This window comes from Heterodontus francisci, chromosome 24 (genome assembly GCF_036365525.1).
Source record: "Heterodontus francisci isolate sHetFra1 chromosome 24, sHetFra1.hap1, whole genome shotgun sequence".
Lineage (NCBI taxonomy): Eukaryota > Metazoa > Chordata > Chondrichthyes > Heterodontiformes > Heterodontidae > Heterodontus > Heterodontus francisci.
In genome coordinates, this window is record NC_090394.1 from 71,430,893 (window position 1) to 71,443,737 (window position 12,845).

General features: G+C 40.5%; 1 protein-coding gene across 9 annotated transcripts in view; it reads right to left on the reverse strand.

Moving 5' to 3' along the window:
* LOC137383518 (SUN domain-containing protein 1-like) overlaps positions 1–12,845 on the reverse strand; it is a 91,878-nt gene that overhangs the window by 50,613 nt on the left and 28,420 nt on the right. For 7 of the 9 annotated variants that reach the window (XM_068056553.1, XM_068056552.1, XM_068056558.1 and 4 more), the window contains exons 2-3: positions 8,237–8,327; positions 319–519 (exon numbers count right to left, since the gene is read on the reverse strand). In XM_068056553.1, the coding sequence (XP_067912654.1) occupies positions 319–519; positions 8,237–8,313 (278 nt within the window). In that variant the 5' untranslated portion in view covers positions 8,314–8,327. Of the gene's footprint in view, positions 1–318; positions 520–2,189; positions 2,211–8,236; positions 8,328–12,845 lie in introns of those variants that run through there. The other 2 variants (XM_068056557.1, XM_068056556.1) reach the window with 2 other exon arrangements.

Sequence of the window (12,845 nt, forward strand, 5' to 3'; positions counted from 1 at the left end):
AGGGGAAAGAGAGAGAGAGAGAGAGGGGGGAAAGAGAGAGAGAGAGAGAGGGGGAAAGAGAGAGAGAGGGAGAGAGAGGGGAAAGAGAGAGAGAGGGAGAGAGAGGGGGAAAGAGAGAGAGAGGGGGGGAAAGAGAGAGAGAGGGAGAGAGGGGGGTAAGAGAAAGAGAGAGGGGCACTTCTGGCCGCAGGTAGTTGCAAATTAGTTATCTACTAATCTACCACATTTTCTATGAAGAGAGTCATCCATGGTCCCATAGGTCCACTAAAGAAAATATCAATAGTTTAACCCCCTTCTCCAGTAAATAAATCGACTCACCTGGATGAAGATTCCTTATAGGACAGAAGACATCCCGTGAAAGAGTGGTTGCTGCCAACACTCTCATTGTGCACACTCTCCGTGGAATAATATTCAGTGCTAACAGGACGCAATCTGCGTCGAGACATTCTTGGTGAGTCGTATACAGGGCGCAACTGATGCGTGTTCTCAAAATCCACTGCTTCTGTTGAGTAGCTGGAACTGTAATACAACATACTATACATGAACATTTCACTCATGAACTTAATTAAATAATATTGCACAAGAACAGTAATGCACTGAATGATCATTTGCTGGTTTCAGCTTTCAAGAATATGCACACTGTTCTGAGAACAGTTGACTCGTCATTCATGCATTTTCCATTAAAATTGTGCAATACATAGCATGTGGGTTGAAGCAATTTAGACATAGTGATGTGGTTATCTTTCATCATTAAAATCAACTGCCAAAAGGAGTTTAAAACACAATTGGGTAGCTGCTATTCTAGATATTTTAATCCTTATGTTTTATAGATGATCAAAATTACTGATGTAGAATTCCAGTTTCAAGATTATGCAAAGATTCAGTGTTACATTACAAAAATGAAACATATTTAGATAAGCAAAGACCATCAACAGTCACAAAAACTCAACATTTATAAAGTCATGCATTTTGAATCCTTCTTTGTGATGTTCATCTTTTAAGATTCATAAATCCAGAGGGGCTATGAGCTTTTATGTTATTACAACAAATACCACTTGCAAATAAAAATCAACCATTTCAAGCATGCTAACACAGAACATAGAATTACTTCAATTAATTTTTTTCCTCATGTTCCTGCCACGACTCAACTGACGGGCAAGCAGGCAATCTATTCCAGGCCGCTCCCAATGCTACTCGGGTGAGGGAGGGGGAAGAGGTGGTACTCGAGAGTCATACAAGTTCACTGGTTTTTGCTTCATCTTTCTGGGAAAGCATCTTGATTTCACTTAGGGGCAGACCAAGAGAGATACAAAACACTATAGGGGATAAAGCATGCAACTTACAACAATTCCATGGCCAGAGTAAATGTCAGTGAACTTCTGTCAGGTTTGAAGACACTTTTTTTTGGGGGGGGGGGGGGGGGGGGGGAAAGAGGAGGAGGGGGCAAGAGAAAGGAAGTAGAGCAGTGGAAAGCAAAGGATATGTTGTAGATTAAAACATATTCAAAATACCAGACGCTGTAGTATTTTACAAGTTTATATAAAGCAGGAGTATCTAGTTGATAATGTTGAAAGCAAGAGATTACATAGAATATATTCCATGGAAATATTGGGCCCTTTTCAGAAGTTTTGGATTCTCTATTGTTAGCATCCAATATTGTAAGTTCAGCAGCGTACACGCGTTCATGATTTAAAAGCTGTTAAGATTGTTTTGTGCACATACAAGTAACGGAAAACAGATTAATAGTCGACAATACTATGACCGTAACAAGGAGACAGACAAAAGGAAAATTCATAGCAGGTTTCATTGGCCTGGCCTCCAAATTTATCCCACAATGAAACTTAACCAGAACAAGATGTCCCTTCATGCTGGGGCACTATGGAAAACAGTATCAATCTATTGATACTGTTGGTGGGGGTGGGGAGGGGAAGGAACAGATTTGTACTCATGCCGAACAGTCTAAGAGTACAATGCACTGAATTGAGCCATTAGTATTTAACGACATATGAACTGAACACCAACTGGTTAAAACAGCTGAAGAACACTAGTGTTTTGTAAAAGCTCCCTTATGAAGTTTGACAAAGTGTTTGAGTGCAATTTTTTGCAGTTATGCAATCATTTGAGCACCTCTGTAAAGAGGTTTCCACTTTGCAATACAATTTGAACTCTAGAGCAAGGACTGGACTGACCTGAATACAGCTGCAACATGGGACCATCAGTGGGGCTGCTACTGTCAGTTATTCAGCCCCTCGAGCCTGTTTTTCTATTCAATTCGATCATGGCTGATCTGTATCTTAACTCTATTTACCCACTTGGTTCCGTAACCCTTACTACTCTTGCCCAACAAGAACATACAAATTGATTTTGAAATCTTCAACTGGCCCCCAGCCTCTAGCTTTTTGGGGAGAGAATTCCTGATTTCCCCATCTGCTGGGAGATTCCTTTACCTATACTAGAAATTTTCTTCAATACTTTTTTAAAAATCAGTTTGACACTCTATTAATTTTACTTTGTGCAATGTCACCTTCCTCTAGCAATTGAGAAAATGCTCAGCTGCATGCTAAAACATTCAAAGTTTACTAGCTGGGAAACTAGCTCTATGCATGTGTGTAAGCTACCTTGTTAACCGAAAACTGCCTTTTGGATTATATATGGCTGTGGCCTCTAGATTAATAATAAACAGCAACAATTCTGCACACAACTATTTCACCATCACAAGCTGAATCACCTGAAAAGGTTCCACACATTGCTGTCACTCTAGTTCAAATTTCTTTTGTTAAATAGTTGACTGACAAGACATAAGCACTGCAAAATTTGAATTTAGTCTGTTACAACTAAACTGCACTGCCCATCATATTTCAACAGCATAACTGACTGCCAACAGACCATCTGAAACATCAAGTCCCTAACCGAAAACCTCAGAGCTCAATCTACTACACAACTTCTACAATATCCACAGAAACCAGAAAAGCCACTCATATCAAATAGATCACTTCTTGTTCCCATTTGTACCATAATTTCACCATTAACACATGGGTTTTCCTGTGAATCAATAAAAGCTCAAACTCATTCATATATATAATATGCAAGTGGCTTTAGCCTTGCTTCGTTCAGTCAGGTCCACAGGTTATTAAAATGTCACTTTACATAAGGGATTCTATCATACTAAGGTATGTGGGATGAAGGTCTCAAACTAAAAATAGAGAACAAGCAGATAATGCAAGACCAGTTCAAGCAAAAAGATACATTGTAGATTGTGAAATTTATGCTGCTTGCTCACAGAAGCAAAGTTTATGTTTCTGTCCCTTTACAGTACAAGATGGTACAGTTACATTCAAACTTTTCCTCCCTTCTCTCTCTACTACCCAACAATTTTGTTCTAATCTTTATTTTCTAATTTTTACTTTTTATTTATTTTCTCAATCTTTCTGAATCTTGCACTTGTTTCTGAACCACCATGCTCTTTTCTGCAAGACAGCAAAATCAAAGTGGAACAAGGGTATGGAAAGAGATATCCCTGGTGAATAGGTTGGTAGAAAATTGCATGAAGGATCAGAAAGGCAGAAATCAAAATAAAGCCAAGAAAAGCAGTGCTTTGCCAAACTGGGAGGGATGATTTAGATCAGATAGTTGCAGTGTTCAGCTACAAATGCCATTTAGTGATGTCCATATGCATGGCCTAAAAATCCGTACAACTATAAAACATGATATTCATCACCTATTTCACAGCAACATAAACTAAGCCAACTGCTGGCCCAGCTACCAGCCAAGTGTTTCACGTGAAAATCTGCAGGTGGCAGCCAATAGCATCTCAATGAAAGACTCGGCCAACCAAACTGCAGAGCTGGAAAGGAGGAAGTCAAAGCAGCAACAAATTAAAATACTATTTATGAGGGAGTTATGTATCCATTTACAGCATTAAATGAATATACAGTACTCTGAATTGGAAGGAATCTCATCAAACGGGCAGTTAACAATTGAAAAAAAATGCCTGATGTAAGTGATTAACCTGAATTCTTTATGAACCTAAATTCTGCAAATCTCAATTCCTCTCTGCATACAGCTTTTACAGATGACAATTCTTGAACTGAATTTTGCTTCAAGATTGGAGACCCTACTCAGTATCCTTGTGGCAATGAAAAATATTTCAGCCAGTATTACTTACCATATATATTGTACTGTAATTTTAATGGCCATATTGCATTGTTCCTGCACTTAGTACAGTTCCCCATACTGCATAGTTCAATTGCTCACTACTTTACAATGGATTAAGAAAGTGAGAATCACAACAGCCAGAAATTACCTGTCTACTAACAAAATAGATATTACAATCTAGCTATGGTAGCTGGAAGAGTTTAGTTTAGTCATTTATAAACATTCTCAAACTGCTGTCACTGACCACTTCAAGACAGTCTGCAGTAAGAATTTATAAAGAGAAAGACTTTCATTTATATAGCACTGTTCATGTTGTCAGGCAACCCCCCCCCCCCCCACTCCACCTGCCAAGACACATTATTTCGCCACATGAACAAAAACTTAAAATTGCAAGTCCTGACTGGAAGGACATTTGCATAGTACCAGACAATGCTGAAACAATGGTGACGCAGCAGTTGCTTCCCCAATACACAGAAGTGGTCAGACCAGTTTTAGTCACATGACTAACTGGCTGTTGGAGAATTTGAACTTCCAAAGGATCTGAAGAGAACGCCATGCGCTCATGGACTGAGAACATCTCTTCTCTTGTCTGCTTGCCTTCATCTCTTCCCACAGAACTGAATCTTATGAAAACATGAAACTCAGAGAGAAAGGTTTCTTACGTGAACAAGGTTTTAAGACAACTACTGGGTCCCAACGAAACGCAAGACCATATTTTCAATCAAGGACTACAGCGAGCTCGAGAAACAGTAACAAGATATTGCCTCAAACTATTCGACTTATCTTTTCTTCTGCTCTTTTATGTCCCTATCTGCATGTTTATATCACATGCTAGCATGGGCAGAGTTTAAGGTTTAATAAATTTCATCTTTCTTCTTTAAACCACAGAAAACCTGTTTGTACTCTCTTTGCCTTATAATTGGAAAGTTGTGAACAAGGATTCACAAAGAGAGAGTTCAAAATGGTGTGTTTAAAATTAAATCTGGTTACAAAAAGACCAGGTGAAGATAGCAACAGACCCTAGACACGTTTCTCATCAGGTCGTAACAATGTCCTTAGGATGGCCTAAAGCACTTTAAAACCACTAAAAATTATTAAGTGTAGACAAGGTTGTTTAGTAGCCAAATGCAGCAGCTAATTTACACAGAAGGTCCCAAAAAATCACTTAATGCGATTTGGTGGTGTTGGTTACAGGAACATTTTAGTCAGAACACTGGAAGGACTTCCTCATCTTTGAATAGGGCCCTGGGATCATGCATCCCGTTCTGATGAAGGGTTGCTGACCTGAAACGTTAACCCTGCTTCTCGCTCCACAGATGCTGCCAGACCTGCTGAGGATTTCCAGCATTTCTTGTTTTTATTATCTTTGACCAAGCTGTTGGTCATCTGACTTAATACCTCCTTTTGCAGCTCGGTATCATAGTTTGTTTTATAATGCTCCTGTAAAGTGCCTTGTGATGTAAAAGGTGCTATATAAATATAAGTAGTTGTTGTACAGATATAGGGCTGCCCTTGCTCCTCTCAGTGCTGCCAAGCAACTGTAAAATGATGCCAAAGATGGCAATCACAGAATGTCTGAATTGAATAGCTTCTCCACGTTTCTGTAAACCAAGTACCCTATCCCACCTGAAATGGCAGCAGGATGAATTAATTCATACCTTGCACTGGTCATGATGAACCAGACAATTAATTATAGAAATGCTGGATTCACTCAGCAGGTCTGGCAGCATCTGTGGAAAGAGAAGCAGAGTTAACGTTTCGGGTCAGTGACCCTTCTTCGGAGGACCCTTCCGAAGAAGGGTCACTGACCCGAAACATTAACTCTGCTTCTCTTTCCACAGATGCTGCCAGACCTGCTGAGTGAATCCAGCATTTCTTGTTTTTGTTTCAGATTTCCAGCATCCGCAGTATTTTGCTTTTAAATTAATTATAGAAATTCAATTTAACGGGAGTATGCCTAATATGGATGTCAGGAAGCCAATAGTCTGGCTATCAAAAAACTTCATTTTTTTTCTTCAAATGAACTTTTATTTTTAGTATGTACTATCACCTGCAAAAGTTTCATTTTTGCCACACAATACATCATTGCTAACAGAAGTTTTTTTTAAACCGCTAAGCCAGGCAATTAAACAAAATCGTTCTTCTGAATTAGCAAATAAATGAGCTTAAAATGTACTCGTTTATTGGGAAGGATGATTTTGTAAAAATGAATAATTTTAATGCAAAGCAGAGGAATTTTTCTGACTCTGTACCCAATCACTAACTCAATTATTCGGAGGTCAGGTACAGCACATATTAGTTACAGAATGAAATGCCTCCACTACACTATCCAGTCAATATTATAGACCACTAGAATTGTTCAAACTACTTCCTCCTCCTCCTCCCATACACACACAATCAAATATTGCCTTCTTTCTCAGTGCCAAATTAAAACATCACTTCAACATTTTATTAAAAAGAAAGGGTAGCGATAGCACTCAAAACTGAAAGCTGGTCTTCTTTGAATCTTAGAGTTTTAGATTCACTACGGAGAGGAAACTGGACATAAGGCAATTCACTGTTCAAATTTTGAATCGAGGACAGTGGCCCTTGTGTAAATCTTTGACCTGCCGTAAACCCTAGTTTCACCCTGCAGCTTTTGAAATACAGTAATCCTAATTATCAGCTCATAGGCTTTTCTGAATACACGACAGTCTGCTTTCGACATTAACTCTGCATGCACTTGTGATGTGCATCTGTCTGTCTTCATTCTCCTCACGCTAAACAAATATTGACAGTGTTAGGTGCAACATTAGAAGCACAAATCCAAAGAAATGACAGCTGCAATACTCTTGTAAACATGCACATCACAAGTGCTCTCACAAGACAACTGGGACACTCTTGCCAGGTCTCTTCATTCTTGACCAAAATAACCAGAAACATAAAGCAGTGTTTGTGTCCATAGGCTTGTGGTATTTGTTTCCTAGTGCACTTATCCATCCCAAATTCCATAACTTTGCATTAGTTAACTTGAGCAATGTGAGTTAGGGAGACTGAACAAACAACTGGCAAAGTTCAAGATACCATAACCAGGGCAGAGTATCCTGACAGATATAAGAGTTACTGAAAACTCTTGCCACTCATGTGATGGAGAGATTAAAGTAGTCATTATAATATGGTAATGAAAAATTTTTAAATGTACTGATATCTGAATCTCAAAAGGTGGAGAAAATTGCTTGCACACTGTGCAGAAGGCAAGTTAACTTATATGAATAGACATAATTCTCAGAAATCTGCAGATATGAAATAGTTAACACAAAAATCAAGAGTAACCAAGCAGCACATTCAATGATACACCAACTTTTGTTACGCATACATAAAGCGACAAAGTATGAGTCCAATTCTTTAGCAGATAAAAATAAGAGGCAAGTGGGATTTACAAGGGAGACAGGTAGGAACAATGATAAACAAGATTAAAGAAGATATCCAGTTTGAACTCAAGGTCAGTACAAAACCAAGCACATGTTTCATGCACACTTTTTCAGAAGACTGATTACCAGAAACGGGTCTTGCAGACGAGAAAAGCAGCACAAGAAGGCAAAATGTTAACAGTGCAATATAAACAGCAAGTACACTCCAAAACAGATGCACTGAGACTAGCATTTGGATGCTCCTCCTTCTTTATAGGAATGTTAAGTGCATAGACCTACATTAACCAAATTAAGTCCAATTTGGACACAATCATGCTGTACAGCTCTATTAGATTCCCAATTTTCTATTTACTTTAGCAAGTTTTCTTCCATAGCAAATCAGCAAGATTAAAACATGCTCTTTTAACACATAAAATGAGTTTAGGCTGTAGGATAATGGTTAAAGTGTTTTTCTGTTGTCTAGTTTGGAAAATATTTACAACTATCAACAATATAGAACGTTTCAGTTTGTTGACTGAATATTCCAAACACAAAGTCAATGTTTCACTCTCATTTGCTAGAATACAACATTTGTGGTAATTGTAAATAACCATTAAACATTCAAACCAAATGAATCATTGCTCCAGACTTTTAACAGCAAACACCATGCACCTTAGCTGGGAGAATCTCACCTGAGTGCATAGGTATAGCCAGTGTTCTCTGGCACATATTGAGGAGGAGTGTATGTATGTAGTCGGGAAAAATCCATGCTCAACTGTTGTACTGCAAGGTGAAAAATAACATGATGCAATACTTTCAAGCAACACAAGACCATGTACATTTCAGTTTACTAAAATATAAAAATCCACCTGTGTTCAACCTGTTTGCCTGACACAAGAAAGCAAATTGATAAAATGTACTGGTTAAATTACATGTACACATTGCCAATATTCTTGGGAATACCTGTGTAGATAAAGGTGGGTCGAGATGGTTGAAAGATTCAAGTGCGTTTTGCATCATTTTCCACAAATAACACCCCCCCCCCACCCCAAAGTTACAGATAAAGGGAAATCTTGACAACTGAAGAGTTCACTACTACAGTGTGAAACAGTGCACCTCAATAAAGCACACATTTGGTAGATCCTCCTGTACCAGTATTTTCAACTAAAGTCCATGGACCATAGGATCTACAGGACAGGAAGCCCAGGGAGATCCAAAGCTCATGAGATTCCAGTCCATCAAAATTCTGCATTTAACTTATGAGCAATATATTTATTACTATATACATGAATAAAAGCATCTATACAATAATGGCATGATTATCCTTTAAATAGTTGATACTGTTTCTGTGTCCTGGAGGAAGTGTTAAATTTGGAGGTAAACAAAAACAGGTCATAACTATGGTCCACAGGGAAGTGGATTTAGTCTACTGATAGTTGGGAAGATCATAATCTGGCCTCCGATTAGGTTGGCTTCATCTTTTGATTCCCATCTTAAGCCATGCTTAAAATTCATCTGTGATAAATGCATCTGGGACATTTTCATTATTCCATAATAGGGAAAGGGCTCATAGACCCAGAGGAATTTTCAAGGAGACAGACCAGTTTCCAGGCCGATAGCATTTCTGCTATCTGGACAGCTATCAGCCTTCCTGGGGTTCTGTAACTCATGGTCACTTCTAAATAGAAGTGATTATTCTTGCTAAGAGTCTGAATCTTCAGCAGAATCAGCATTTAAAAAAAAAGACTGCTGTACAGAGGGGTCAAGCAGGTTTACCCTGCAGTAGTGATGAGGCAATATGAAGCACCTTATCAATTATATTAGCTCCACTTTAGATGATACATGGCACTAGGTTAATATACTTCAAAAGTAATCCCTTGTTAAGATAGACTTTAGAATTCTAAAAATTGGGGAGCTGGTGATGTAGTGGTAATGTCACTGGATTAGTAATCCAGAAGCCCATGCTAATACCCTGGGGACACAGGATCAAATCCCAACGCAGCAGGCGGAATTTAAATTTAATTAATTGGAATTGGAATTAAACAAAGAACAAAGAAGAAAATTACAGCACAGGAACAGGCCCTTCGGCCCTCCAAGCCTGCGCCGATCCAGATCCTCTATCTAAACCTGTCGCCTATTTTCTAAGGGTCTGTATCTCTTTGCTTCCTGCCCATTCATGTATCTGTCTAGATACATCTTAAAAGACGCTATCGTGCCCGCGTCTACCACCTCCGCTGGCAACGCGTTCCAGGCACCCACCACCCTCTGCGTAAAGAACTTTCCACGCATATCCCCCCTAAACTTTTCCCCTCTCACTTTGAACTCGTGACCCCTAGTAATTGAATCCCCCACTCTGGGAAAAAGCTTCTTGCTATCCACCCTGTCTATACCTCTCATGATTTTGTACACCACAATCAGGTCCCCCCTCAACCTCCGTCTTTCTAATGAAAATAATCCTAATCTACTCAACCTCTCTTCATAGCTAGCGCCCTCCATACCAGGCAACATCCTGGTGAACCTCCTCTGCACCCTCTCCAAAGCATCTACATCCTTTTGGTAATGTGGCGACCAGAACTGCACGCAGTATTCCAAATGTGGCCGAACCAAAGTCTTATACAACTGCAACATGACCAGCCAACTCTTGTACTCAATACCCCGTCCGATGAAGGAAAGCATGCCGTATGCCTTCTTGACCACTCTATTGACCTGCGTTGCCACCTTCAGGGAACAATGGACCTGAACACCCAAATCTCTCTGTACATCAATTTTCCCCAGGACTTTTCCATTTATTGTATAGTTCACTCTTGACTTGGATTTTCCAAAATGCATCACCTCGCATTTGCCCGGATTGAACTCCATCTGCTATTTCTTTGCCCAACTCTCCTATCTATCTATCTATATTCTGCTGTATTCTCTGACAGTCCCCTTCACTATCTGCTACTCCACCAATCTTAGTGTCGTCTGTAAACTTGCTAATCAGACCACCTATACTTTCCTCCAAATCATTTATGTATATCACAAACAACAGTGGTCCCAGCACGGATCCCTGTGGAACACCACTGGTCACACGTCTCCATTTTGAGAAACTCCCTTCCACTGCTACTCTCTGTCTCCTGTTGCCCAGCCAGTTCTTTATCCATCTAGCTAGTACACCCTGGACCACATGCAACTTCACTTTCTCCATCAACCTACCATGGGGAACCTTATCAAACGCCTTACTGAAGTCCATATATATGACATCTACAGCCTCATCAATCAACTTTGTCACTTCCTCAAAGAATTCTATTAAGTTGGTAAGACATGACCTTCCCTGCACAAAACCATGTTGCCTATCACTGATAAGCCCATTTTCTTCCAAATGGGAATAGATCCTATCCCTCAGTATCTTCTCCAGCAGCTTCCCTACCACTGACGTCAGGCTCACCGGTCTATAATTACCTGGATTATCCCTGCTACCCTTCTTAAACAAGGGGACAACATTAGCAATTCTCCAGTCCTCCGGGACCTCACCCGTGTTTAAGGATGCTGCAAAGATATCTGTTAAGGCCCCAGCTATTTCCTCTCTCGCTTCCCTCAGTAACCTGGGATTGATCCCATCCGGACCTGGGGACTTGTCCACCTTAATGCCTTTTAGAATACCCAACACTTCCTCCCTCCTTATGCCGACTTGACCTAGAGTAATCAAACATCTGTCCCTAACCTCAACATCCGTCATGTCCCTCTCCTCGGTGAATACCGATGCAAAGTACTCGTTTAGAATCTCACCCATTTTCTCTGACTCCACGCATAATTTTCCTCCTTTGTCCTTGAGTGGGCCAATCCTTTCTCTAGTTACCCTCTTGCTCCTTATATATGAATAAAAGGCTTTGGGGTTTTCCTTAACCCCGTTTGCTAAAGATATTTCATGACCCCTTTTAGCCCTCTTAATTCCTCGTTTCAGATTGGTCCTACATTCCCGATATTCTTCCAAAGCTTCGTCTTTCTTCAGCCGCCTAGACCTTATGTATGCTTCCTTTTTCCTCTTAGCTAGTTTCACAATTTCACCTGTCATCCATGGTTCCCTAATCTTGCCATTTCTATCTCTCATTTTCACAGGAACATGTCTCTCCTGCACGCTAATCAACCTCTCTTTAAAAGCCTCCCCCATATCAAATGTGGATTTATCTTCAAACAGCTGCTCCCAATCTACATTCCCCAGCTCCTGCCGAATTTTGGTATAGTTGGCCTTCCCCCAATTTAGCACTCTTCCTTTAGGACCACTCTCGTCTTTGTCCATGAGTATTCTAAAACTTACGGAATTAGATTAGATTAGATTAGATTAGATTAGAAATACAGCACTGAAACAGGCCCTTCGGCCCACCGAGTCTGTGCCGACCATCAACCACCCATTTATACTAATCCTACACTAATCCCATATTCCTACCAAACATCCCCACCTGTCCCTATATTTCCCTACCACCTACCTATACTAGTGACAATTTATAATGGCCAATTTACCTACCAACCTGCAAGTCTTTTGGCTTGTGGGAGGAAACCGGAGCACCCGGAGAAAACCCACGCAGACACAGGGAGAACTTGCAAACTCCACACAGGCAGTACCCAGAATCGAACCCGGGTCCCTGGAGCTGTGAGGCTGCGGTGCTAACCACTGCGCCACTGTGCCGCCCAAATAGTGTGATCACTATTCCCAAAGTAGTCCCCTACTAAAACTTCAACCACCTGGCCGGGCTCATTCCCCAACACCAGGTCCAGTATGGCCCCTTCCCGAGTTGGACTATTTACATACTGCTCTAGAAAACCCTCCTGGATGCTCCTTACAAATTCTGCTCCATCTAGACCTCTAACACTAAGTGAATCCCAGTCAATGTTGGGAAAATTAAAATCTCCTATCACCACCACCCTGTTGCTCCTACATCTTTCCATAATCTGTTTACATATTTGTACCTCTATCTCACGCTCGCTGTTGGGAGGCCTGTCGTACAGCCCCAACATTGTTACCGCACCCTCCCTATTTCTGAGTTCTGCCCATATTGCCTCACTGCTCGAGTCCTCCATAGTGCCCTCCTCCAGCACAGCTGTGATATCCTCTTTGACCAGTAATGCAACTCCTCCACCCCTTTTACCTCCCTCTCTATCCCGCCTGAAGCATCGATATCCTGGGATATTTAGTTGCCAATCGTGCTCTTCCTTCAACCAAGTCTCAGTAATGGCACCATGAAATTATCAATTGTCATAAAAACCCATCTGGTTCACTAATCTCCTTTAGATAAGGAAGTCTGTTGTCCATACCTGATCTGGCCT